Source organism: Abramis brama (assembly GCF_963993115.1).
Source record: "Abramis brama genome assembly, chromosome: 11".
In the NCBI taxonomy this organism is placed as follows: Eukaryota; Metazoa; Chordata; class Actinopteri; order Cypriniformes; family Leuciscidae; genus Abramis; species Abramis brama.
Genome location: NC_139973.1, coordinates 12,692,725 through 12,717,537, shown reverse-complemented (window position 1 = coordinate 12,717,537; position 24,813 = coordinate 12,692,725). Strand labels below are relative to the sequence as shown.

The following is a 24,813-nucleotide window of genomic DNA, read 5'->3' as shown; positions in this document are numbered from 1 at the left end:
GTAATTTTACAGGCAGCTGTTCCCATTTAAAAGGTGATATGTGTAATTGTTTTGATGTTAAAATACTTTCTCCTATCCCAGCTTAATATGGAAGGACAACTATAAGTAAGCCGTTTATCGGTTGATTTCCTTGAAAAGTGTAAACACTGTGGCATTATCAAAACACTGGCTCAACCAATTTTGTGAGTTTGGGGCGTGGCTAACTGTTTGACTGACCAATGGCATACATGGACGTAAGTTTTGGTAACCAGTATTTCTGCAACTCTACAAAAGATGATCTTCAACATGCAAATGATATTACCACAATAATATGCTTAAATAATAAATATTGGAAGATGTTTTGTGTTGTAAGCTTTTCCACTGTAGTTACTGATCTAATTTCTTCATCAAACCAATCACCTCTCGCTCTTTCTCTCTCTCTCTCTCTCTCTCTCTCTCTCTTTCCATCAGATGGAACTTCTTTAATCAGATCTCTTTAATCACAGATATGAACTTTATCATCATAAGCTCTAAACATATTTTATTTTTAACTTCAAATTAAGAAATATGCATTGAGGCCTCTGCACTCCCAAAGGGCTCATCATTTTAATTTTCTAAACACCTCAGATTACATCAAGACTACACGCAGGCATGTAAAAATCTCCTTGGGACGTGTCATTTTCTCTTTCTGTGCTGTGCGAAAGATTAAGGTCAGTTAGCAGTGTGATCTCTTTGACGAGATCTGAAGGTGCAATTCCCAAGACCATGTTGCCTCGGAAGTTCCAAACACTTTTTTTGAGGATCCCGCCAGAACGAGACTAGTCAAACAATCGACATTAATAAGCCCCGTCTTACATCCTGTCCACACTAACAACACTAATTTGTATGCGAGGGATTGGCAGACACTTTTGTCTGAGCTGCTTTGAGAAAAGAGGATTAGTGAGTTTGCTCTGCTTTCATTTTTCTAGTGTTTTACTGTTGAAAGACTGGAGAAACTGGAAGAACTCTCTTGCTATATTACCATCCCCATTCGAGACACGATACCTGAATTCACCCAAAAATCTATATGGTTTAATATGAACAATTATCATACAGTATTATACATGTTTGGTATCATTTGAAATGTCTCAGTGCGACTGGTACAAAGGTCTCATTCCCACCGAAGTAAACCAAAAAGGTAATAAAGTGTGGACAGTTTAGAGATATCTTGTTAACTGCTATGCCCCCATGTAAATCAACTCCTGTCCCCAGTAAGTCTGGGACAGTGATTAATGCAAATTCCCACTGTGAACTCATGTTTACATTTGAAAAGAGGTTTCTGCCTAGTATTTATGGAGATGCTGAAGAAGGCTTCTGGCGATTTGTAGCTCAAATTAGCCGTGATGCTGAGAGTGGCCGAGACTCTCATCATCATGTATTTTCTGATGTCATGTTCGGATCTTTTCTCTTTATTCCAGAGCATTTGATGTTTTGTATTATCTTTGAACTGATTATGAAATTGGCATGATACATTTACCTGACATAATAAATTGTTACATTTGATTTTATTCTGACTTGCTCTAAAATTGTTTTCCCAAGTAGATTAAATGGAATCGCATGTTACCGCAAAATCTGCATCAGATTAGTGACGACTAATATTTGTCACTAATTCAAGTGTACTTGGTTTGTAAAGACAAGAAATAGGTTTCCGTTTAGGACAGCAAAATGCTGCTTGACCAACCTAAATTTGGGTGTGTCTTACCTCTGTTTTATGTAATGTTACTCTAGTCAAGTGTACGGGGGAAACCACGGCATGACCAAACCAAAGCTACTATCAGAGAAGTAATGTTGGTCGACGTATATCTGTAGTAGTGGTCATGACCTCTGTCTAAAGAAAACGTTACTTTAATTCAAGTGTATACAAAAATATCTTTGATTGTGTAAGCGTGAATGCGACCATCTCAGGTATATAGCCAATTACCTCTGTTTAGTGATCAAAACTGGCGAGTTTGTGATCGTGAAACCCGCGCTAAACAGAAAAGGCGTGAGGACCTCAAAGCGACATAGTTTCCTAATATGAACGGGTAAAATATAAGTCAAGAGTTAAAAAGAATAACCAAACATTCGCTCACTTTTAATGATGCTCAGATATCATTAAAACCTTTTTCATTTATGGAGTCAGATGAAATAACGAGGTAATGCATATGAGAAAATGTATTTCATTTAATTTTGTTGTGTTGCGTAAAAGGAAAGACAGTAACGCGCAAAAACCTTCCCCGTATTATTGGAGACCGCCATTTGGACCGATAAACGGGCTTACACTGTCACAGAACCTTTTGAGCCTTACAGCGTTACCCTGGTGTTTCTCTCTCGTCAAAGTGAAACAGAGGAGGATTAAAACCTTGACTTCCCTCACCAAAGTGTGTTTTGAGGTTCTTGTGGGGGGGCTTTTTTATTATTATTTCCTGAGATATGTTTGCTAGCCTGGGTTGTTTATTTGTAACGGCTGTACATGTTTCCAATAAGATTAGTTTTTGATGGTGTGTCCTTTCTTTTCTTTGTTGACATTTGGATGATTGAAGTGGGTTTATTCTTTGGATGAATAGCAGGTCTTTTGGAGCACTGAGGCAGAGGTGTCGCTCACTGTCTGGGGAAAGAAGAAGGAAAACAGTTTCGCTTAGGAGACTTTTTTACAAACAGATATCAGATATTGTTTGGTGCCAGTATAAACTCGCAATCTATTGATACAAAGAGCGTGGCATTTTGACTGCAGCTGCATTTACACTTTTGGCACCTCCAAGGGTTAATCTCAATCACAGTTATTCAAATAACTATAATTGGATTTTTCAGTCATCCTGAGAGAAGAGCATCATTTGTTTTTGTCTTGTATCGGTTTCTTTCGATGTCTTTAATGAAGGACCCTGTGGGTGGTGGGTTTGTTTGGATGCCTCATTCATGCTCTCTCTTCAGCGACAAAGCAATAATGTGTAACTATTAGCTACGTTTTTTCTTCATGGCCATGCCACAAATAAGACCAACGAGAGGCTTTATTGTCTCACAATTAGCTGAATTTCTCTTGACCAGGAAAAAAAAAAAAGTTGAAATGAAGACAGACTTGGAGTTCTTGAAGTGTTAAAGATATTTTACGGTTTAGTTTAAATTAATGTGTGATGAGTGTGAGATTTGGTGTTTTATTCTGCAGAACAAATTATTAGACTTAGTCAATGATATTTTACAGATCAAGAAAAGATTTTAATCATAAGAAAAGATCTGTGGAAGTACCTCACTTTTTTATTCGATTGTCTTTTTGAGGACAATGAATATTTCAATATTGGTACATTTCAATATTGGTTTGCATTGAATTAATAATTCAACAATCTTTGTACATTGTAAATGTACAATAAATACAATGTATGTAGCATACTGTGTGTGTTGACCTCATATCATTTTCGTGTTCAGAAAGAATTATTATTTTATTATAAAGAAAGATTTATAATATTTCTTGACTTTGGTATATTTTTATATTTAATTATTCTTAAATACTATTCAAAGCACTTTGTGGTTTGACTCATACTTATTTTTATAATTAGTTATGGTGTTACCACTAACAATATAGACCTTATGTCAAATACAGAGACGTGGAAAGTTTAGAGTCAATTTTGAAGCAGCTTTATAAATAGTTACTGCCATTAACATAAACAGAATTCTTTTTTAAGACAGGATGGCTGAATTTTACACAATTGCCTGACAATCTGACAAGAGAAAGGTGCTGTAGAATACCTAGAAGGTTTACCTTCCTCCGTTTTGAAAGAGCATATTAATTGACAGTGAACCACCACAAAATTGGATTTTCATTATGATGGGAAAACTGACACTTTCAAAAATGCTTGTGAACATTTCATCATTAGCTTTTTGTCAGAAGGCAATTTGGCTGCTCCCTGGAGATTAACAATACCTCAAACACCACAAATCTTATTCATGAACATAACTTATTCGAAGGGCTTTGTCAGCTCCATAATGTGGGAATAAGACTCTAAGCGGAGAGGAGTGGGACAAGCAGATTTTCACTGAATTTCACTGAAACACTGAATTTCATGACTTTACACGTAAGAGAATCTGTTGTAATGATGACTTTAAGGTACTTGTCGCTGTGATCAAGGGGTCAGGGTTTTTCTGGTTAGCATGGCCCTCTCAGCCCCTGCTGGTAGATGCCATCAAAATCTGTGATTTCTGACAGAATAAAAACAGATACAGAATGCTACGTTACGTTACGATTATGTTACGATGTTATGCAGGGTCAGAAATTAACTTTTCTACTAAGGGGCAATATTTGCCCCCTGGAAGTAATTTGCTGGAGCATTTTCTTGAATTTTTTATAGTTTCCTAATTAAATGTATTTGTGTTGTTTTTTTATGTCAAATATTTAAATGTAATCAATTAAAGCTGTAGTCTACGATGTTGAAAATCGGTCGAGAAAGCCTGAGACGGATGGGAAGTTTTAAAAAACTCATCCCGCCCCTCCACACACACCCCTCCCCTCTGTGCTACCTGATCCCTCCCACCGGGAAACGACCTGAACAACGTCACTCAGTCAAGCTGTGATCACCGGTAGTAAACAGCGCATCTTGTTCAAATTCCGATCGGCTCGAACAGAAACCCGCTAGGCCTACTGAAATATATTCAAGCACTTCAAGAAATATAATTACTTTGACCCTAAACGGCTAACATTCCAATGCCGACCGGCAGCATAAGCATGTTGTCAGACTGATAAAAAGCTATTTATGTAACACCTCACACCATAAAAGTATAATTAAATGCTTACCTGCTCAACAAAAAGTCAGCCGTGTCAGCGTCGGTTTTCAGTCCCAAATATCCACTGCTGAGCTGATGCTACTTTGCTAGCTACCATAGACTGTCAGCTGCTTGCCCGCGAAATTTCATGTCGCAGGAGGGGGGCGGGGTGGGGTGCGGTGGGGTGGAGACACGAGCGCCACGTGGAGTTTCAAGTGGAGCGGGGGATTGGATGAGAGCAGTTGACCAATGTAAGCTGTCCGGCCGGACAGCTTACATTGGTCAACTTCTCTGCAGCTGTACACCCAATAGAGTGAATGGATTTTTTTCATTCTTTTTTCTCTTCATATTGTTAGGATTGTACTGTAGAACCATAACCAGCATCTAAACGAGGTTATTAATAATGAACAATCTTTGAAATCGTAGACCATAGCTTTAATTAAATCAATCAGACTGCTGTAGTCTGTTCCCTGTAAAATTTGATCAACATCAACGAAAGACATTGTTACAAAAAAGAGCCAAGGTGACACAGAAGCTGCCTCTGACATGGCATGTTTATTTACACTTACACAGACTGTTTAATGCTGCTTGAACATGGTATAAAGATATTTACACAATAAAATTGCATAATGTTATGAGATTAATGTAATTTTAAATAGCCTACATAAAGTTTTTAAATAATAAAATTAAACATTTAAGAACTCTAAGCTGCAATATGACAAATAATTATTGATGATTATTATGACCGCCGCTAGCGTAGCTAGCGAAAGCGGTCATATAGGGATTGTCAAAGTTTTTTTTTTTTTTTTTTTTTCGTCATCTACTGAATTTTTCGTCAACGATACCAGGGACACCGAAACACCGGGGAACATGAAATTTGGTGGGCATGTAGCCCCACTAGACTTTTACGGAAAAATAAAATATAAAATAAATTCATTTATGTGCACATTTAGTGACTGTACACTCATCGGCCTGTAGATGGTGGTGTTGAGCGAAGGGTTGCTGGTTTAGGATGATACTGTCACTAAGGTTGCCAACTGTCCCGAATTAGGCGGGACGTCCCGCATTTTGGGCCTAATTTATTTGTCCCTTGCGTGACCTCCCGTGTCCCGTTTTTTGACAAGCTGATAAACCACTGACTGATACAACAGCAACAGCAGCAGTGCTGACCACGACACTTGAGAATGATCACCGACACCTGTCATCATCCAATCACAGCTTTTTTTAATCACTGTTTTGAGACAAATCATTGTTTGATTTGCGAACATCCTCTGCCGTCTGGTCGCTTCCGCTTCAAGCCGGACTCGTCTCGCGCTAACGGTAATTTCCTTTCACTGTCCACGTTTTGATTTCGGCTAATCAATTTTGGCGAATGCAAACAACGTGATTATTGTTCATGAGTCTAACATCCAGCCACGCAAGAAAACATGTAATCTACCTGAGGGAATAATATGCTCAAAAAACATTTCTGATTATTATTAATGTTTTAAAGCTTTTAGAAAGTACATAGAAAGCTTTTGTAACATTATCTTAACTGTCACTTTTGATTAATGTAATGCATCCTTGCTGAATAAAAGTAGGCAATTACTTTCTTTATTTTTTTTCCCAAAAAATAATCTTACTAACCCCAAACTTTTGAACTGTAAGCCTAGTGTATAATGTTAAAAAAGCTTTCTATTTTAGATAAATGCTATTATTTTGAACTATGGTTTGTTTGTAATGTGACTTTTTTCATGTATGACATTAAAATTATTTTTAGAATTAAATACATAAATAGGTTAAGCAATACAAATGTGTTTATGTCTGATAACCTTTTAAACACAAACTTAACTGCAGCCACTGAAATGACGTACACTGTGTGATACAGTACAAATATTTTGAGTGTCCCTCATTTTCCTATAAATAACCACGATTGTCCCGCATTTTCCTTTTCTGAAGTTGGCAACCCTAACTGTCACACACACACATGCAGGAATACAAACAAACGCAAGCATGCACACACACTGACATCCACACGCACAGACACACACCCATACACACACACATACAAATCCACATGCACAGACACACACACAAACACACACGCGCACACACATGTACGCACGCATACATACACGCACAGACACACACACACAGACACACACATACACAAACACACACACATACACACACACACAGACAGACATGCACATACTACTACTTTTTTTAGGTATATACATAAACACGCAATACAGCCAAATTGCTCCACGTCATTTCTTTTTGTGGAAAGCCAGTGCAGGCCTGAGCGGCGGTCATATTTTGTACCGCCATGCGGTACATCTAGTTGGCCTTGATTTTAGTACTGAATATTAATGTCGATTAACGGAATATATTGCGGAATATATTTTTGTGGAAAAGGCACATCTTTTAGGCTCGCTTTAGTTTAATTGTGCAGGGGCTTTTTTTTTGCCCCGGTGGCTTGAATTTGGGTGGCATTTTTGTCTATTTTGTTTGCTTTTTTTGCCCCAGTATGGCAGTATCTTGAATTTGTCCTTTTTTTTTTTTTTTTTTTTTGTCTACTAACACTTTCTGTTTCTACTCTATTTCCTTTCTATTTATAAAAAAAAAAACTTGCTATGCGTACTGTGCTAGACTAACTGGGACTTGTCACAGCACTTACATATTGTTGCCCTTTCGTTGGTTTAACTGCTTTTATTGTTCTCCTCATTTGCAAGTTGCTTTGGATAAAAGCATCTGCTAAATGAAGATAGCATTTTTGTCTGTTTTGGTGGCATTTTTATGTCATGTTATGTTATGTTATGTTACGTTACGCTACATTACCTATATGTTATGTTCACATATTTCTAGAAGACTAGGTACTAGCTAAGCAAAAGCTTTTTTTTAGTATTTTAGTATTTTAGACCTCCTTGGCTGTGATAATCCACGACGAATCATTCTTAACACACATTTTAGTTTTTTCTAAGCGTTCTTTCATGCAAGGTTTATGTACCGCTTGCGAGCTTAAATGTTACTTTCACCCACAGAATTGCCTCGTGTAAAGGGCCTCTGTGTTGTTTCTCGTCTTGATTTTTCCCAGAGGTGGATGTATTTCTGACAGGACTGCAATGTAATTTGCACCGCGGCTGCCAGAGGGGGTCGTAGATAGGGTCAATATCCCAGCCTAATTTGTCAGGAATCATCAAGTAAGGCTGATCAATAATTTTTGACCCCTTCCAGAAAGGCTCAAACACAAAGGTATAAAGCACTTCCTGGCCTGAAGCGATGGGAGTTTGACAGCATCCATATCAAGCTAAAGTGCATGTGTCACTGTGGGGAGTTTGGTATTTATGCAGTGCTGTAAGTCCCACAGATAGTGTCAGAGTGCCTGAAAGGATCGAGCAATGGAAGAAAGGATAGTCTGGATTTGACGGTGATAACATTTGAAGGTTTGTGTGCGTGGAAGTGCTTGTTTGTTAGAGTCATTGTAGTTGTTGTAGAGACTGTCTGGTGCTAGCAGTCCTGTCAATCAATATGGCCTACAGGCCCAGCTACATGAATTTTGAATAAAAACAAACAGCTTCAGAAATAGATAACTCTAACGTACCACGTTTCATCTTTCATGAGATACAGCGTCTGAACCAAAAGCTTCCAGAGTCCAAACACACTAATGGTCCGATATCAGATAAAAACACAAGAAAACCTCTAGGCAAATGTTCAGCAAATAATGTAACTTCTAGCTTATCTTGAGCATACAGTTTGTTTGCCTGTGGTAATGGTTTGTTGCATTAGGTGGCTAAAAGCACCATTTCCCCGTCCTGCCTTGCAGTGGTGAGAATTGTTTGCAAAAACCATCCTGAGTGGAGGAGAAGAATAGAAATGAATAATACATATATTAAATAGATTTTTAGTAGTGTGCAGGTGATCTTTGCCACTCTTAGAAGTGCATAACACAACCAGTGCGCTGACTGAATATAGCTTACTCGTGGACACTATGGCTTTCATCCATGTTTTCCCAGGGCTGTGCACAATAGGGTCTTGAGTTTCATCCTCATGTAATTGACTCATATTTCATGTGTTGAGTTTGAAGTATCTAATGATACGAAAGCAATGATCACAGATAGAGCTTAAAGGGGCTGTTGCTGTTTAAAAACATGTATTTGTACATATGCTAATTAGTGAATCTCCTACCAACAATGCATATGTTAACTTCAGTCTCCATAAATAAAACATACTTTAGTATCTGGGCTTAGTGCATGACTGTGCTTAGGGAAATTTTATATTGCATATTAAATTCTACACCATTGGTGGAATTATGCTTTATATTACAGTACATGTTGCTTTAAATGTTATGCTGCTTTTATTTTTATAAACAAAAAAAAGTCTGTAAAATGGTAGTTGAAATGTCAAGCAGTGAAAGGAGTGTCATCTGCTCTGACATTACATATATATAAACTGTTCAAAAGTTTGGGGTCAACAAGATATTTTAATGTTTTTGAAAGTCTCACCAAGGCTGCATTTATTTGATAAAAAATACAGTAAAAACAGTAATATTGAGAAATAATATTACAATTTTCAGCAGCCAGTACCCCAGTGTTCAGTGTCACATTTTTCTTCAGCTGATTTGGTGCTCATGAAACATTTCTTGTTATTATTATTGGTGTTGGAAACAGTTGTTCTGCTTAATATTTTAATGGAAACTATGATACTTTAATTTTCATTTTTCAGTATTCTTTGATGAATAGAAAGTTCAAAAGAACAGATTTTTTTTAAATAGTAATCTTTTGTAACATTATAAATGTCTTTGCTGTCACTTGATTATTTTAATGAATCCTTGCTAAGTAAAATAATTAATTTAATTTAAAAAGTCATAGGGTAAATCTGTCACAATTACACACACGCACGCACACACACACACACTTAATCTAAAACCACTACATGGAATATTTGTACTTTTAAAAATTGTCACAAATGTTCAAGTGAACTGCAAAAAAAAAAGATGTGGTTAAAAATGGTGAAAAGCTAATGGACATGTTATTTGTAACCAAGTGCAGTAGCATATCTATGCAGATCTCACAGCATGATTGAGAAGTGAAGATGTATTACAGAGAATCACAGACAGTTGCAGGTTTTTTCATTAGTTGTCTCTAGTTACATGATGAGGAGGGGGAAGAATGGACAAATCGACAGATTATACCAGCACTGGCTGATTCAGCAGCGAAGCCTTGTGTTACTGCTCCAATTCATGGTACTCATTATTTACGCCACCCATGGGATGCTTGTTGATGAAGGAGGCAAAGACACTGAATCTCCCATGTTTACTCCACAACAGATGTGTTTCCTTTTTGTTTTTCCAGAGGATTCTCAAAGAGCTTGATGACGTCTTTAGCACACTGCGATCTAATCAAAACCCAGTAGGCATAATTATGTGCTGGAAATAGTGGCGTTTAAAATGCAGCACAATGATCAATCGATACATTGGGTCAATTACAGGCAATAACTTCACGCTTCCCCGCTCTGAACAGGCAAGGCTGAGGATGAAACGTGCTTTGAGGGGAAAGAATGTTTAGGATCATTGAAATTTCAAAAGTAGACTAGACTGCACATGGCTATCACACAAAATATGTCTCTTTTTTAAGAAAGTCCAATGTGCTGAAAAGTGCACCACAAGGGAAGCGAAATTAAATGTATTTTTGTTGTTTATGCATTGTCTGCCGCAGTCTTGTATCAAAAAGAGTTCCTGTTGTGTTGGTGGTGTTCAGGTGAAGCTCAAGGCCAGAAAGAGACACAGTCGAGTCTTATTCACTACCAGCATGTCAGATGAACTCCTTCTGTGTACAATATTGAAATGAGCGTTTACTCAGCACAGAATCAGAAATGAGCTAATTTTTATCTCATCAGACCATCACACATAGTGTTAGGCTCTATTTATGATAATGCATTCTTGGGATTTCAAACCCATTATCATTATCACAGCAGAAACATAATAAACATTTGTGAAAAATAACAAACTCCCTCAGTACCTCAAGTTGTAGCAAGGTGATTAACTCAAAACTGATCAGACAGTTACACAGACACTTGACTTTCTCCAAGTGCTATTAAATTTTGACTCAAAGTGGCAGCTCTTTCACCATGTGTTTGTTCTGTCAATTGCTGTTCACATTGTAATTACAGGCGTAGAGTTTTTATTATATGCACAAAATTATTTATTCTCATTGGTAGAAACTCTTTGTACAGTGTTCCTATTGTTTCTTTCTTTCACTTTCTTTCGAAAAATGCCATGCCACTAAATACCATGTTTTATGGACATGGTATTCTTTGAAGTACCTCGTAAATACCATCATAAATTAATAATAGAGTGATTAAAATTGTAAAGGTCCCATGGCTTGAAAATTTCACTTTATGAGGTTTTTTAACATTAATATGAGTTCCCCTAGCCTGCATATTGTCCCCCGGTGGCTAGAAATGGCGATAAGTGTAAACCAAGCCCTGCTCCGCCTTTGAGAAAATGAAAGCTCAGATGGGCCAATCTGGAATCTTCCCTATATGTCGTCATATGGGGGAAAGGTTACCTCCCCTTTCTCTGCTTTGCCTGCCCAGAGAGTTTGGCCCGCCCATGATAAAATGAGCTAAAACTGCGAGCGCGATATTGTTTTTTCCACGAGAGACATCATGGCTTGCAAACGAGCGAAGCATGGCAGTGCTCAGTGTTTGGATGTACAAATGAACACAAAAGTCTTTTTTTAGTTCCTTCATCCGAGCCTCTGAAGAACCAGTGGGTTAATTTTATTTTCTCTGGAAATGCGCTGACACAACTTCCCAAAATTTTGTATGGTAAGTGTCATTTTTAGGCACAATTAATAATGGCAGAGTTCTGAATATAGTGGCGCTGGTTAGTGTCTATAGCTGATATTTTATATATATATATATATATATATATATATATATACAAGCAAGTGTTGAGTAGAGGTAAATCTTCAGGAGTAAATCATGGGTTATGTGTAACATGACTTCAATATACGTGGACATGGAGAACTTTGTCATTAAAAAATGAGCCAGAGTAACATTACAGTCTTCTCTAAACTACAAAGATTACTGATATAGATGCTAATACGGGCTTTAGAACGATAGCAAATCAGAGCAACATGAAAAGCCAACAACGTAGGCTAGCGTTAGCTACATGATAATAACTGTAACAGCATACATACCAACTAAAGTACCGTATCCAGAGACAATATTTTAAACTAACCATTCGGAGACGTCCTGCTGTAGCCGCTGAGTTGCAACTTCTTCAGGTGCTTCTCCATCCGGATCAGATTCTAGGTCAAACGGGAAAGCTTGAACGACTGCGTGTCATGAGCCATTGCGATACATCCACTGTAAACATTAGCGCATGGTACTGTGGCTGCAAGCTGGTCAAGGCCACACCCCCACCCTCCACCTTGCCCCGCCTCTCTCCTCCGCATTAGCATTTAAAGCTACAGACACAGAAATGGCACATCCTAAGGAAAGCTCATTGTGGGACTGCCTCGTAGTGGCTGTAATTCTGCACCAAGTCTGAATTTCGGGAAAGAGACTTCAGATACAGTATTAGAGGACCACTAAGGCCTATATAAAAGCATCCAAAAAGCATAGGACCTTTAAACAAATTAATTGCATGATATTCTGATTAATTAATCAAATTGTATAACAATGTAATTGGAATAAACACATGTATATGTGTGAGAAAAGCCACTAAACGGAGGAAATTCAGTGAACTTTAGAAGTGGTTACTGTATCACCACTTGTTTGTTTTATTTCCTTATCATTGAACATAAGCCTATAACTTGCCTACAGTCCACAGCAATCCATATTTGCACGTTCCGTCCATCCTGTTTTTTTAAATGTTGGTCTACATACATGAGTCAGATTGGCATCTTTATCTGTCATGTCTTGTCTTGCTGTTCAGACTGACTTCTTTGGTCGTGTTAAGTTAAAATTAATTAAGTTTGGAAAAACATGTCTCGAGACCCCTGCGTTCTATTCCATTTTGTTTGCGCTCTTTCCAGCTGTTTTTGAATTCAATAACGGTGTGAACACCCCCTTACTTATTCTGTGCAGCTTAATTATACTAAATGAATGTTAAATTGACAGCCCTAATGAAGAAATAAAGAAATCTTTCTCTCTTTCTCATACTGTTTCATTGCGAAATTCTGATTTCATGGATAAACAAAAAGAACTTTGTGCATTGCATTTAATTTACTCCAGTACCACATAAAAACCAAAGTATATGAATTAGGGTTGTCAGTCGATTATTTTTTAAATCAAATTTACTACATGATATTCATATTAATATAATTCATATGAATAAACCTGATTATATAACAGCATATTGACATACGTGATAATATCACATGTATCAATATTACCTAAAAAAAAAAGAAAAAAAGAGCAAGACCAACGTAAACAGGGTCATACTGTACTCCTAATGTATGGAGGCAGATTAGTCTCAAATATAAATCACGCAAAAAACATGATTCACAAATGCGTAGACAATTTCGCATGCATGAAACCTAATTCACGTACACACCAAAAAAATCCACGTGCGTGAAAAAAAAATATATATTCACAAAAAGCAATTAACATGTGCAAAATAAAATTATATAATCATAAAATACATTTCACAAATGCAAAACACAATTCGTAGATATACAACTGTGCACAAAAACCTTTGAATGTTTAAAATGTACGAGTGTATCCTTGCATTTGAATGTGCAAATCGTCATTCACGTACGAATTGCCTTAGATATGTGTGTGTGTGTGTTTTTGAGACTTTCCTGGCAGCATAACACTCGTAACACAGAGCAGTCGTACTCTTTAGCCAATCAGTTTTAAGCTTATCAATCGACCAATCAGTATCACGTGAGGGCGGGCCTACCTGCATGTTACGTCATCAGCTTTCGACCAGTTCATGGCTGAGCAGAGGTAAGTGCAGTTAGTCGTTAATTTCTGTGTTAACTGAAGTTAAAGAAGCTTGAGATCAGTTGAAGCAATAGTTTATTAACTGCTGTTTAGTCCACATGTGAATATAAACATTTATTTTTAGTATTGATGGATTTTCATGTCCTGTCCACCACACATTCAACTGATGATAATGTATGTAATGACGTGCATATATAGGAGACATGTTTTGATCTGCATATATTATGTAGTTTTATTGTTTCAGATTTCCAAGACAGATGATGTATGAAGTTGCAGACAACCAGTACTGTGATCTTACCATTTCTACTGTAATTCTTTGAAAACAGTCATGTTGCAAGCCATCCATTTTGACAGTTGTTTCAACAAGTGGTTGAAAGTGATGCATTGTTACTGTATTCATTTGTCTCCTGCGGACTATATGTACACGCTTTAGGAATAAAGCCTTGCTATGCATGCATTATTAAATGTTCTTGTAAGAATTAAAAGATTCAGACATAGTTCAGTTTGATGTACACGTTTTATTAATTTGAAAGTTTCTTAATCCTTTGGGAATAAAATATATAAAATGACTTGATCATGATTAATGTTCCTGTTACATATGAAGATCATGAACTGACAGTCTAAACTGTGAAGCACAATATTTGAATAGAGTTTACTGAGTAATCTTAGTCGCATAATCTTAATTGCCTCTCTATGATAAGTACCTTTGTCTTATCAGCATAAAATCAGATTTGCCTATTTTACTAGGCAAAGTAAAATTAATGCTTCACAATATTGTCCTGTGAGACCTTAAGATGACAATAAAAAACCTTATTTAAAAACCTTGACATTACAATACAGCATAAGGAAATGCATGTTGAATATATTGGTAACACTCTACAATAAGTTACAATAACTAAGTTAACATTAGTTCATGTATTAAATAACCATGAGCAATACATTTGTTGCTGTGTTTGTTAATCTTTGTTAACGTTAGTTAAAAAATACAGCTGTTCATTGTTAGTTTACAGTGCATTTACTAATTTTAACAAGATTTGAATTAAGTATTAGTAATTGTTAACATTAACAAAAAATAATAAAGGCTGTTCACGTGCAGTTCATTATTAGTTCATGTTAACTAATGAAACGTTTTAATAAAGTGTTACCAATTAAGACATAAATACAAAAAAAAAGTATAAAAGAGAATAAAGAAACAACATGAATTAAGATGTTCGTGACTGCTATCCAGATGTCACACCAAAGGCGAGTAATCCTGAAAAATGCAGGGAAACAAGTGTTAATAATAATTTAACATCATACACAAATGGCAAAAAACACTGGCTGCTCATTAAAATAGGTCTATTCACTATTTAAAGAACAATCTCGATGGGTATTGACTATTGACCACAGATGATTGTTTTGCAATCATTAGCGTGATTGTAGCTGTGAGAGCTGTCTGTACCTTCAGCTAAAATACAACAAAACAAGCATCATTCTTCTTCATTTTTGACACGATATGGGACATCTGATTACAACAACACTTGCTTACATCAGTGAGTAGTTCATAAACTATTGCTTCAACTGATCTCAAACTTCTTTAACTTCAGTTAACACAGAAATGAACGACTAACTGCACTTACCTCTGCTCAGCCATGAACTGGTCGAAAGCTGATGACGTAACATGTAGGTAGGCCCGCCCTCACGTGATACTGATTGGTCGATTGATAAGCTTAAATCTGATTGGCTTAAGAGTACGACTGCTCTGTGTTACGAGTGTTATGCTGCCAGGAAAGTCTCAAAAACACACACACACATATCTAAGGCGATTCGTACGTGAATGACGATTTGCACATTCAAATGCAAGGATACGCTCGTACATTTTAAACATTCAAAGGTTTTTGTGCACAGTTGTATATCTACGAATTGTGTTTTGCATTTGTGAAATGTATTTTATGATTATATAATTTTATTTTGCGCATGTGAATTGCTTTTTGTGAATATATTTTTTTTTTCACGCACGTGGATTTTTTTTGTGTGTACGTGAATTAGGTTTCATGCATGTGAAATTGTCTACGCATTTGTGAATCATGTTTTTTGCGTGAATTATATTTGAGACTAATCTGCTTCCATACTAATGTGCTGCTTAATTGTGCTAAATGAATGTATTAAATTAACTACCCTAATAAATATATAAAGCTTTCCTTCTTTTGAGTTAAGGAAAGTACTCCAAGCAAAGTTTTCTAACCTCCAAGTACACTCATCGCAATAATGATGCCAACCGGCTCAATGTTTGTGCGAAAGCAAGCCGAGGAAAACAAAATGTTTTTCATGTTTGTTCTATTATGAGGCAGGGAATTAGGTAGTTTATCATATGGAGAGCAGAAACACTGAAAGAGGACTTAAAGGGAATATTTGTCAAATCCAAGATTGGAGATGTGGGATTTACGCCAGTTTGCCAAGGACTCGGTAGAAGCTTAGGCCTGCGTGGAGAGGCTTTCTCTGGAGGCAGTAGAGGGAACAATAGGCCACTGATTGATGGTCAAGGACATTGAACCCTTCTCTCGAAGCCGGAGAAGACTAGCCTCCAGGGAGAAGGGCTGCAGCCAGCCGTCGTCTGTGCAGATTACCTGGAGATATGGCCACCCTCACATAACCGCCAATGAGATGATTGCTTTCATTTAATCATGTAAACTGCTGCCAGTGCTGTGTTAGGGAGTGATGATTCTGAATTTTCACAACAGTACACATCAAAACAGTTGACTTTACATTTGTCGAATATGGTTTATTTTATTAAATAATTAACCAACATTAATGATGCTAAGGGCCATCAGGTTTGTGCAAAATTCAGAATTTAAGAATTGCCAGTTCATGAGTTTGAATTTGAATGAAATTGGTCATGCTTCACACGAAGTTAAATGGAATTTGAGTTGGAATGACAGGATATGGAATTTACTAAATTATGTCAATTCAATCCAACATTTAAAGCTTGTCTTGAAAAACTTTCCTTTTTGACTATTTGACTTATTAATTTAGAGTTGGTCATTTATTAATGTTTTTTTTTTAAATAAGTATTCTATGCTCACCAAATACAGTAATATTGTATTTATTATTATATTGTATTATTATTATTAGTAGTAGTATTACAAATTTAAAATAACTGCTCTGTGAAAAATTATTGTTGGTTTTAATTAAAGTAAGTGACCTGGTTGCCTTAAAATTTTTAGTTCATTGAAATAAAAATAAAAAATTAGTTAATCCAATGAAGGAGATTGATAAATAAAAACTACAAATATTATGTTATTTGAACAACGTTATCTAAGTTGATTTGACAAAAGATAAAAAGTTGTGATAGCAAATCATGAAAATAATTTCAATTTTAATATATTTTAAAATGTAATTAATTACTTAAAAAGCATCATTACTCCAGTCTTCAGTGTCACATGATCTTTCAGAAATCATTCTAATATAATATACTGATTTTGTGCTCAAGAAACATTTAGAATTAGTGTTAATGTTGAAAATGGTTGTGCTACTTAATCATTTTGGCATAACCATAATACTTTTTTGGGGATTCTTCGATGAATAGGGAGTTCAAAATAACATAATTTACTGTATTTAAAATAGAAATCTTTTGTAACATTATAAATGTCTTTACTGTCACTTTTGTTCAGTTTTGTCATGGTGGTTGCAGGAAGGCAAATACAGACGAAGATAAGAAATCCAAAATGACAGGTTTAATGGTAATTCTGGCAAACAGACAATCAGGTAGCAACACACTAACCAAGACGGTGAACAGACAAGGAGTGACTGAAAAGGAAGAACTTATAGGAACACAAACTAGGTAACGAGCAACACAGCTGAACAGAATTAACTCATAATGAGGTGATCATGGTAACTAGGAAATGGCGGGAATACAAACAAAGGAAGGCATGTGACGTGAAAACAAACAATGTCCATGATAACTGAAATAGAACAGACTGTGACATCAGAGAGAGGGAATAGAGGGAAGATGGAGGCGGTTTGGGAGGAGGACGAGGATGTGGCAAGAGGCAGGTAGAAGGAGCAGACAGACAGATGGAGGATGACGACCAGGGCGGGACAGAAGGAGGTAGCATCCATTGTGGTGACATGGATAGTAGTGGCCAGGTGGAAATGACCCAGAGCTCAGCCATGCCGAATGCCCAAGGCAGAGTCGACGGCAGTAGGAATCTTGATGGTGATGGATTCAGGGCGAGGATCGACGGCGACAGAGCTTTGGGAGGTGGAGCCCACCACGCAGATGGACATCCAAGGCAGTGATGGTGCGCTGATGACCTGGGCGGCCACAACAGAGCCGCAGCGATGACCCCTCGAGGTGGAGGTGGAGATCCAGAGAGCAGAGGATGAGCTGGTGCGACCGAGGGTGGAGGTGGAGCCTGAGGGAGGGTGGAGCTTGCCGAAGCCAAAGGGGTGGAGGGCCGCAAAGGATGGCCCGCAAATCCGTAGCTGAGGCTTGGCAATATCCGACCCAGGTGGAGCCGACGGTCCAAGGGTCCAACGGAATCACGGGCTCAAGTGTCAATAGCAATTAGTAGAGGTGGCGGGAGAGGGAGGATGGGTGGGATTAATAGGACTGATGAAGATTCAGATACAGGTTCAGATTCAGATAAGTTCCAGGGATAAAGGGAATTAATCTCACCACACTCAAACTGTCCAATAAGTCCAGCCGGTGCTCACTCTCAGTGGCGGGAGGGTGGGTGGGGCTCGCTTCCATGCCCTCGAACTCCCCGAGGACTCCCATGGTGATGGATGGCGAAGTCAGCTCACACCCCTGGTCGGACTCTCCATGGTGCTTTGGCTCTGGGGCGACGTTATGTTCCGCCTTCCCATCCTCGGGTATAGGCTCACTCGTCGCGGCAGGTGGAAGCTTCCAGTCTGCGGGGGGCTTAGGAGTCATCGAACGGGGTGGTGACGGGCTGGGCACTGGGTCTGGCCAGGTTCTGGATCGGGGCCGTATGCACTCCAGACACCTCACGACGGCTTCCCTCCAAGTCAGTACGGTGGTGTCTGGGAGGTGGATGTGTTGTGGAAGTTCGCCCCGATCCAGAACAGGGTCTTGAGGGTTTCGTCCTCCAGAGAGCAGTTGCTGGCCAAAAAAAATTAATTCTTAATAAATTAAAAATAATCAGGGCTTTCCTGAGCCATGACGATAAATGTAGCCCTATTGTCATTACTAGTTCCTGTTTGCTACCTCAAATTCAATTCAAATGTAGGAATTGACTAATCAGAAGCCAGAACCAAAACTATCCATTTTATATTAATACAGTAATAATGGAAACTGTGGAAATAGTCGTATTATAACTGTAACTTGTTTTATCACAGCATAAGAGCGGCACAATGAGGGAGAGTGTTGAATGGAAGGATGAAATTCATTAAGCAGCTTAACGATGGGTCTTGTGCCAGTTAAAAGGAATGGTGGAACTCGAACTAGCAGCTGATTATAGGGTGACAGACCCTCTTTTTATTCTGCACTGTGTCACACCAACAACATTATGCCTTAAAAATCTTAAGCTGTAAACTAAATCAACCAAAACAAATGCACAATGGAGGACAGAGGAAGAGCTCTCATTTAATTGGAGTCAAGGACATTTTTACGGAAACTTCTGTCCGTGTGTCCTCGGTTATCATTATGAAGGATTATAATACGTGTACTCTTCATAATCATACGAGGCGTTTTGTGTGCTTTAGATAGAGTGTATAACCATGATTTAGACGCGCATGACTGATTACCTCCTGATCCGAAATTAATGAGGAAATTGATGCTCTTGGATCTCAAGATATGCTGTCTTTAGACGGTTAATCCACCGATTGTTTTTTGGTGTGAAATGTCATCTCAGTCTTAATACCTGCACTAACTTCACTCATATGTCTCTGGGACAGCCATGTTGTTGCAAAAGCCACCGCAATAACCCCTTTTCTCACTGTATTTACACACTTTAGACCTAAAGCAGAGTAATCACAATGAAGCCAGTGTCTGGGTGGGGAGGGTTTGAGTTAATTAAAATGGCAAGTGCAGTAACAACCTGCACTGTCACAACAACAGACTGATTTAGACGCAGTGGGATATTAAACAGCTCCCTAACTCACACAACGCAACCAGGCAGGTAATATTGGTGCTTTTCTTAATTGCTTCTAGTGCCAGATGATAGGATGTTTCTGGCACGACCCTGAATCATTGCTGACGTTACAGTAGCTATAAGTCTGATGTGGGCGGTGGAAAGAAATATACTGTAGGGACAAAGCCTTTCATCCTTTTCCGTTCACAGGCCATATGGCTTTGTTTGTTTTTTGACAAAGGGTGCTTATAGTTAGATACTGCAGCAGGTGCCTATAGCCCAAATGATTCTGTTCCACTGGTAGCGTGCACACTCTGTGGCTCTGGCAAAGGGGCCAATGCAGGATGTGAGCTGTTTCCATGGTTACCGGCTCCACTCTCTCTGCCTAGCAAAAACTGTGTCATTATCCGGTGCTTTGGATGGAGGCAGAATGAAGCCGCAGTGTACAGGGCAGTTCGCTCTTCTCGTTTCCTCCCCGGCCTGACCATGCATCTCACGCTCATCATCACAATTTGCATCATTTTCTATCTCATATAGCCATTTCTGATATTCTAGGCTTCCCATTGCACGTGGCTGTAATTTTTTGGTATAATTTTTTTTAAGCAACACTGGTAATTTAAAGCCATAAAAGCTGGAATGGAAGTGAAAATGGATGTGCGGCTTTTCATCTGAGCTTTGAGCTCCCATTTTTTGCAATTCGGGAGAGGACTTGTCACAAAGCAATTATTTTATCAACCTTCCATGCACAAACATACTTATTACTGTCAGATGTGCCATTTGATGCTGTGATTCAGCCTTATTGTGGTTTTGAATGCAGGAAAACAGTTCCCACAAATGAATCCATATCATAATGACTCTATTAGATGTGTATTTGCAAACAACAAAAGCATTGGAAAAATTGCTGGATGTAAAAGAAAGTCAGTAGTTCCAGCCAGGACACATAATCATGTGTGTGTGCGTGCGTGCGTGCGTGTGCGTGTGCGTGTGCGTGTGTGTGTGTGTGTGATGTACTAATCTCCTTAGGTAGGCCAGTGTCTGTCATTAACAGAGCTGTGAAATAAAAACTCTCATGAAGATGAATGCCTGTACACTCTCACACCTGTTCTGAAGCGCCTCTCCTGAGTACTAGACTCAAGTTGTTTTGCTTCGGGGACAGACCTGAAGGCTTTCTGCCATTGAGATCGGTGTTGACTGTGAAAATATGAGCATACCTAACGTCAGCACAGGCATATCTGTGGCGTTTGCCAAGGCAAGCATCACTATTATTATTTGCTCATACTTGGAGATTCAATTTTGCCTCGTACCATGCTTCGGACATGAATAATATATATATATATATTTTTTTTTTTACTATCGACCATTGAGCAACTGCATAGCAACATACAAAGAACCACCCAGAATACCTTAGCAGCTGCATAGCAACTCCCTGGCAACCACCCAGAACAGTGGCGTGCATGGGGGGGGCTTGAGCCCCTGCCTCTTTAATCGCTCGTATAAAGTCATATTGCGGTGCTCTCCGAACCGCAGTTTCAACCGAGGGCGACCACCTCATCCATTCCAACACCTCCCGGAACACAATATCAACCGAGGGGGAACCCCCCATGTGTTAAATATCATTCAAAGTACCTTAGCAACACCTCAGCAACCTCCCAGAACACCCTTGCACCCACATAGCAACATGCCAGTAGCCACTTGGTGTATCTTTGTATCTGCATAGCAATGCCCTGGCAACTACCTAGAACACCTAGCAAAGGATACAGCAAGTTGCTAATAACAGAGCATCTTAGCAGCTACATAGCAATTCCCTGGCAACCACCCAGAACACCCTTGATAAGGCATAGCAATATGCTAACGAATTAAAGTACTTTGGTGACCATCCAAAATACCCTTGCAACCACATAGCAATGTGCCAGTAACGACTAGGTGCAACTACCTAGAACACCCTAGCAAAGGATGCAGTAATGTGTAAGAACCACTCAGCACAGCTTAGCAACTGCATAGCAACCACACAGAACAACCTAGAAGCGTTATGTCAGCAAGTTTTTGCATATATTTTAAAATAAATCTTATGCAAATTTATTTTCCTATTAGATAAAACAGATTTGATGTGCTCTAGGCTCAAAGGTAATACTATCAAGTCTTTGAGATGAATTGTTATGCCCTCTTATTTTTAAGTACCCAGCGTGGTTTTAAAACAAGGCGTCTTATTGAACGACTCCTTCAGGCATCCGAGCTCGTCGTGAGTCTTGATTTGAGAGTGTGAAGGCAGGCAGCGTGAGCTCCGCTCGTATGAAAAGGGAGGAGGTACTGCTTGACTGAGACTATGACTTGCTGCCAGTAGTGAGAGAGAATCTGCTAATCAGCATGTGTCTCTGCTCTGTTGTTTACAGCACCCAACACCGCTCCGTATGGAAGTAAAGGATGCGCTGAAGTCCTGCTGGCCTGCCGGTACCTGATCCTGGCTCTCTCTTCTCTCGTCAGCGTTTACTAGCCCTGAGGACGGCCATACACAATGACTGTAAAGAACCCTTTTGAGCATTTACAGATCCTTTGACATTGCTGATGGCTGGATCCAATCTGGTACAGTGTGTTTGGAAAGCTGCAAGGGATTTTAATCAGCATTGCTTATGTTGGGATGGTAATTTTCTTCTGTGGTGTTTGTCATCATGTAAATACATGCAGTTTTAGGGGTTTTGTTTTCTTTCTTTTGTCTTCTTTTCTTTGCTTGATTTCCCACTTCGTGAATCGGTACACATTGTCCCCTTCAAACACTCTCAAATTAGCTGAAATCACGCTTTGGAAAAGTGAGGGTGTGTGACATTAGTGTCTTTGTTATTGAAAAAGGAAAGACACCCTAGTGTGCCACCTTGCTCTCCATGCTGGTACATCATTCACATACCCATAAAGCGGGCAAAGTGTTTAAATAATACGGTTTTTGGTGAGCTCATTTAAATCCAGTGAACCAAGAAACATTGTTTAAGATTACACAAAGGTAGATATATTGAAATTGATATCAAAAGTAATACAATCAAAGGTGAAGTGAACAATTGAAGAGCAGCTTTAGTTTAATACGCTAATGTGCATGGTTTTTCCACTGACAATGAAATATGATTATTCATTTTCTGGACCAAAACTGCAGGCATACCTCAATGGTTTAGACCTCTAGGCTAGAGACCCCAATTGCATTTAACTGAATTATGCAGAGTAAGATCATAAGCCTTTCTAGTTATTCTAGAAATACATGATTTAGTTGTTTTACTGCAGGAAAAAAAATCATAGATTGCACTCTCGAGATTAAAATATGCATGTAGTATGAGATAAATGTACAATTTAAATTTACATCTTGTAAAATTATTTGTGAGCCTAATTGTAAAATTAAAATGAGACGCATACAGTGGCCAAAAGGTTATAAAGTGAATAAATATGTCCCTTCTGCCCTGGGGGTCTTAAAAATCAGAGCTATACTATGAAAATATTCAGTGTTGCATTTGATGCTATATTAAATAAGATATCAAATAACAATAGCGCATAAAAGACATTAAGCAGTTGGCAGCTTGCAAAATAATGTAATGGGCCGATCCAAAGTCCATACTGGATGGGAAAGACAGCAGAAAATGGGTCATATTTGATGTGCACTTTGATTAAATGAGGAAATTATGGACAGTGTCTAATGGAACTTATCTGATGATGATTCATTGTTGTTGTTTTTTTTGTTTTTTTTAAAGATTGTTTTATGGTTGGATTCATTTGAACAGGATTTTTATAATGAACATATTACCTGCTTTGCTTCTGTCAGTGTGAAATAGTTTTGAATAGGGAAGCAGAAAAAAAAGAATATGCACTTCCCTTGTCGGGACAATATGAAACTTACAAGTGTGGATCCAAACATGTGAATTTACAAAATACGTATGCAGTATGGCATAGTTTACAATGTTGTCTTTCATTTTAGATGCCACAACTGTTGATGATTCTTGTCAAATGAGTAGAAGTTGGAAAAAAGAACCATTTGTAATCAAATAATCTACTTTTAACTCAGAGGGTGTGAACCAGTCATACGGTATAATAGAAAACGAGTCACGTGTGTGTATATTCGAAGAAAGTAGAATTCATTTTATCTTATTGGTAGAGCCAGTGTCTAGGTTTAGTTTAACCTCTACCCTAGTTCCCACACACTTGTTGTATACTAAGATGTGCAGAAATTATAAATGTGCTGCATGTCAAGTTAATATGTATGTTAAGGTGGCCACTTACCATAAATTGATCATTTGAGAACAAAACCAGTTTTCGAGGCTGCTTTGACTTAATGAAATGTGTTCCACACTACTGGACATCACAAGGCTTGTCTGTTGAGCTATGATGAAATGTTCTTTTCATGTGAAAGTCATCACAGAATAGTTTCTGCTCAGTGCGCAATATTGGGTCCTTTCCTATGGACTATATTTAGGCTATTTGGTTAATGCGTGACAAGCTTACATTCTTTTTGTCTATTATTTCTTGCACAAAATACATTTTGAAGGACAGGAAAAGTCATCAGACTATTTCATGTACACTTACAACAGATATATTCTGACATGAGTCTTTATTATGAGGTATCACAGTATCATATAGGTTTCACCTAATGTCCCTTTGCTTATTACAGACCTGAAAGCCTCAAAGATCAAACGGAGGGACGTTTAAATATTCATCGCTGTGTCATCACACCAAGGCCTGGCTCTTGCCGTTGTGATGTAAATAGTAACATTGCACTTGCTTGTCATAACCACAAACATTCATAATCCCAGATTAATATCAGTAGCTTTGAACAGTAAATACGCTGCATTTCATATCGACGTAAACTTAATTTTGAGTCCACTTTAGAAGCAAGTACTGTATAAAATGTGCCTTTAAAAGTATTAATTGATATGATCTGTTGCTATTCCATGTCAAACGCCATGTCTAAGCCTCATGCATTTGCCATTCATAACTAGCATACCAGACAAATATCAGTGTTGCGCAGTATTTCTTGCTTCCTATTTGATTCTTTCAGTCCAAACTAATAGCTGATCATTTTTTT

At 38.2% G+C, this 24,813-nt stretch overlaps 1 protein-coding gene across 1 annotated transcript in view; it reads left to right on the top strand.

Annotated features, from left to right (window-relative positions):
• Window positions 1-24,030, top strand: part of negr1 (neuronal growth regulator 1) — a 132,091-nt gene extending 108,061 nt beyond the window's left edge. Inside the window, exon 7 of the mRNA XM_084129807.1 lies at window positions 22,151-24,030. Coding sequence (XP_083985933.1) covers window positions 22,151-22,251 — 101 coding nt within the window. The 3' untranslated portion in view covers window positions 22,252-24,030. The remainder of the gene's footprint in view (window positions 1-22,150) is intronic.
• The last annotated feature ends 783 nt before the right edge of the window (window positions 24,031-24,813 follow it).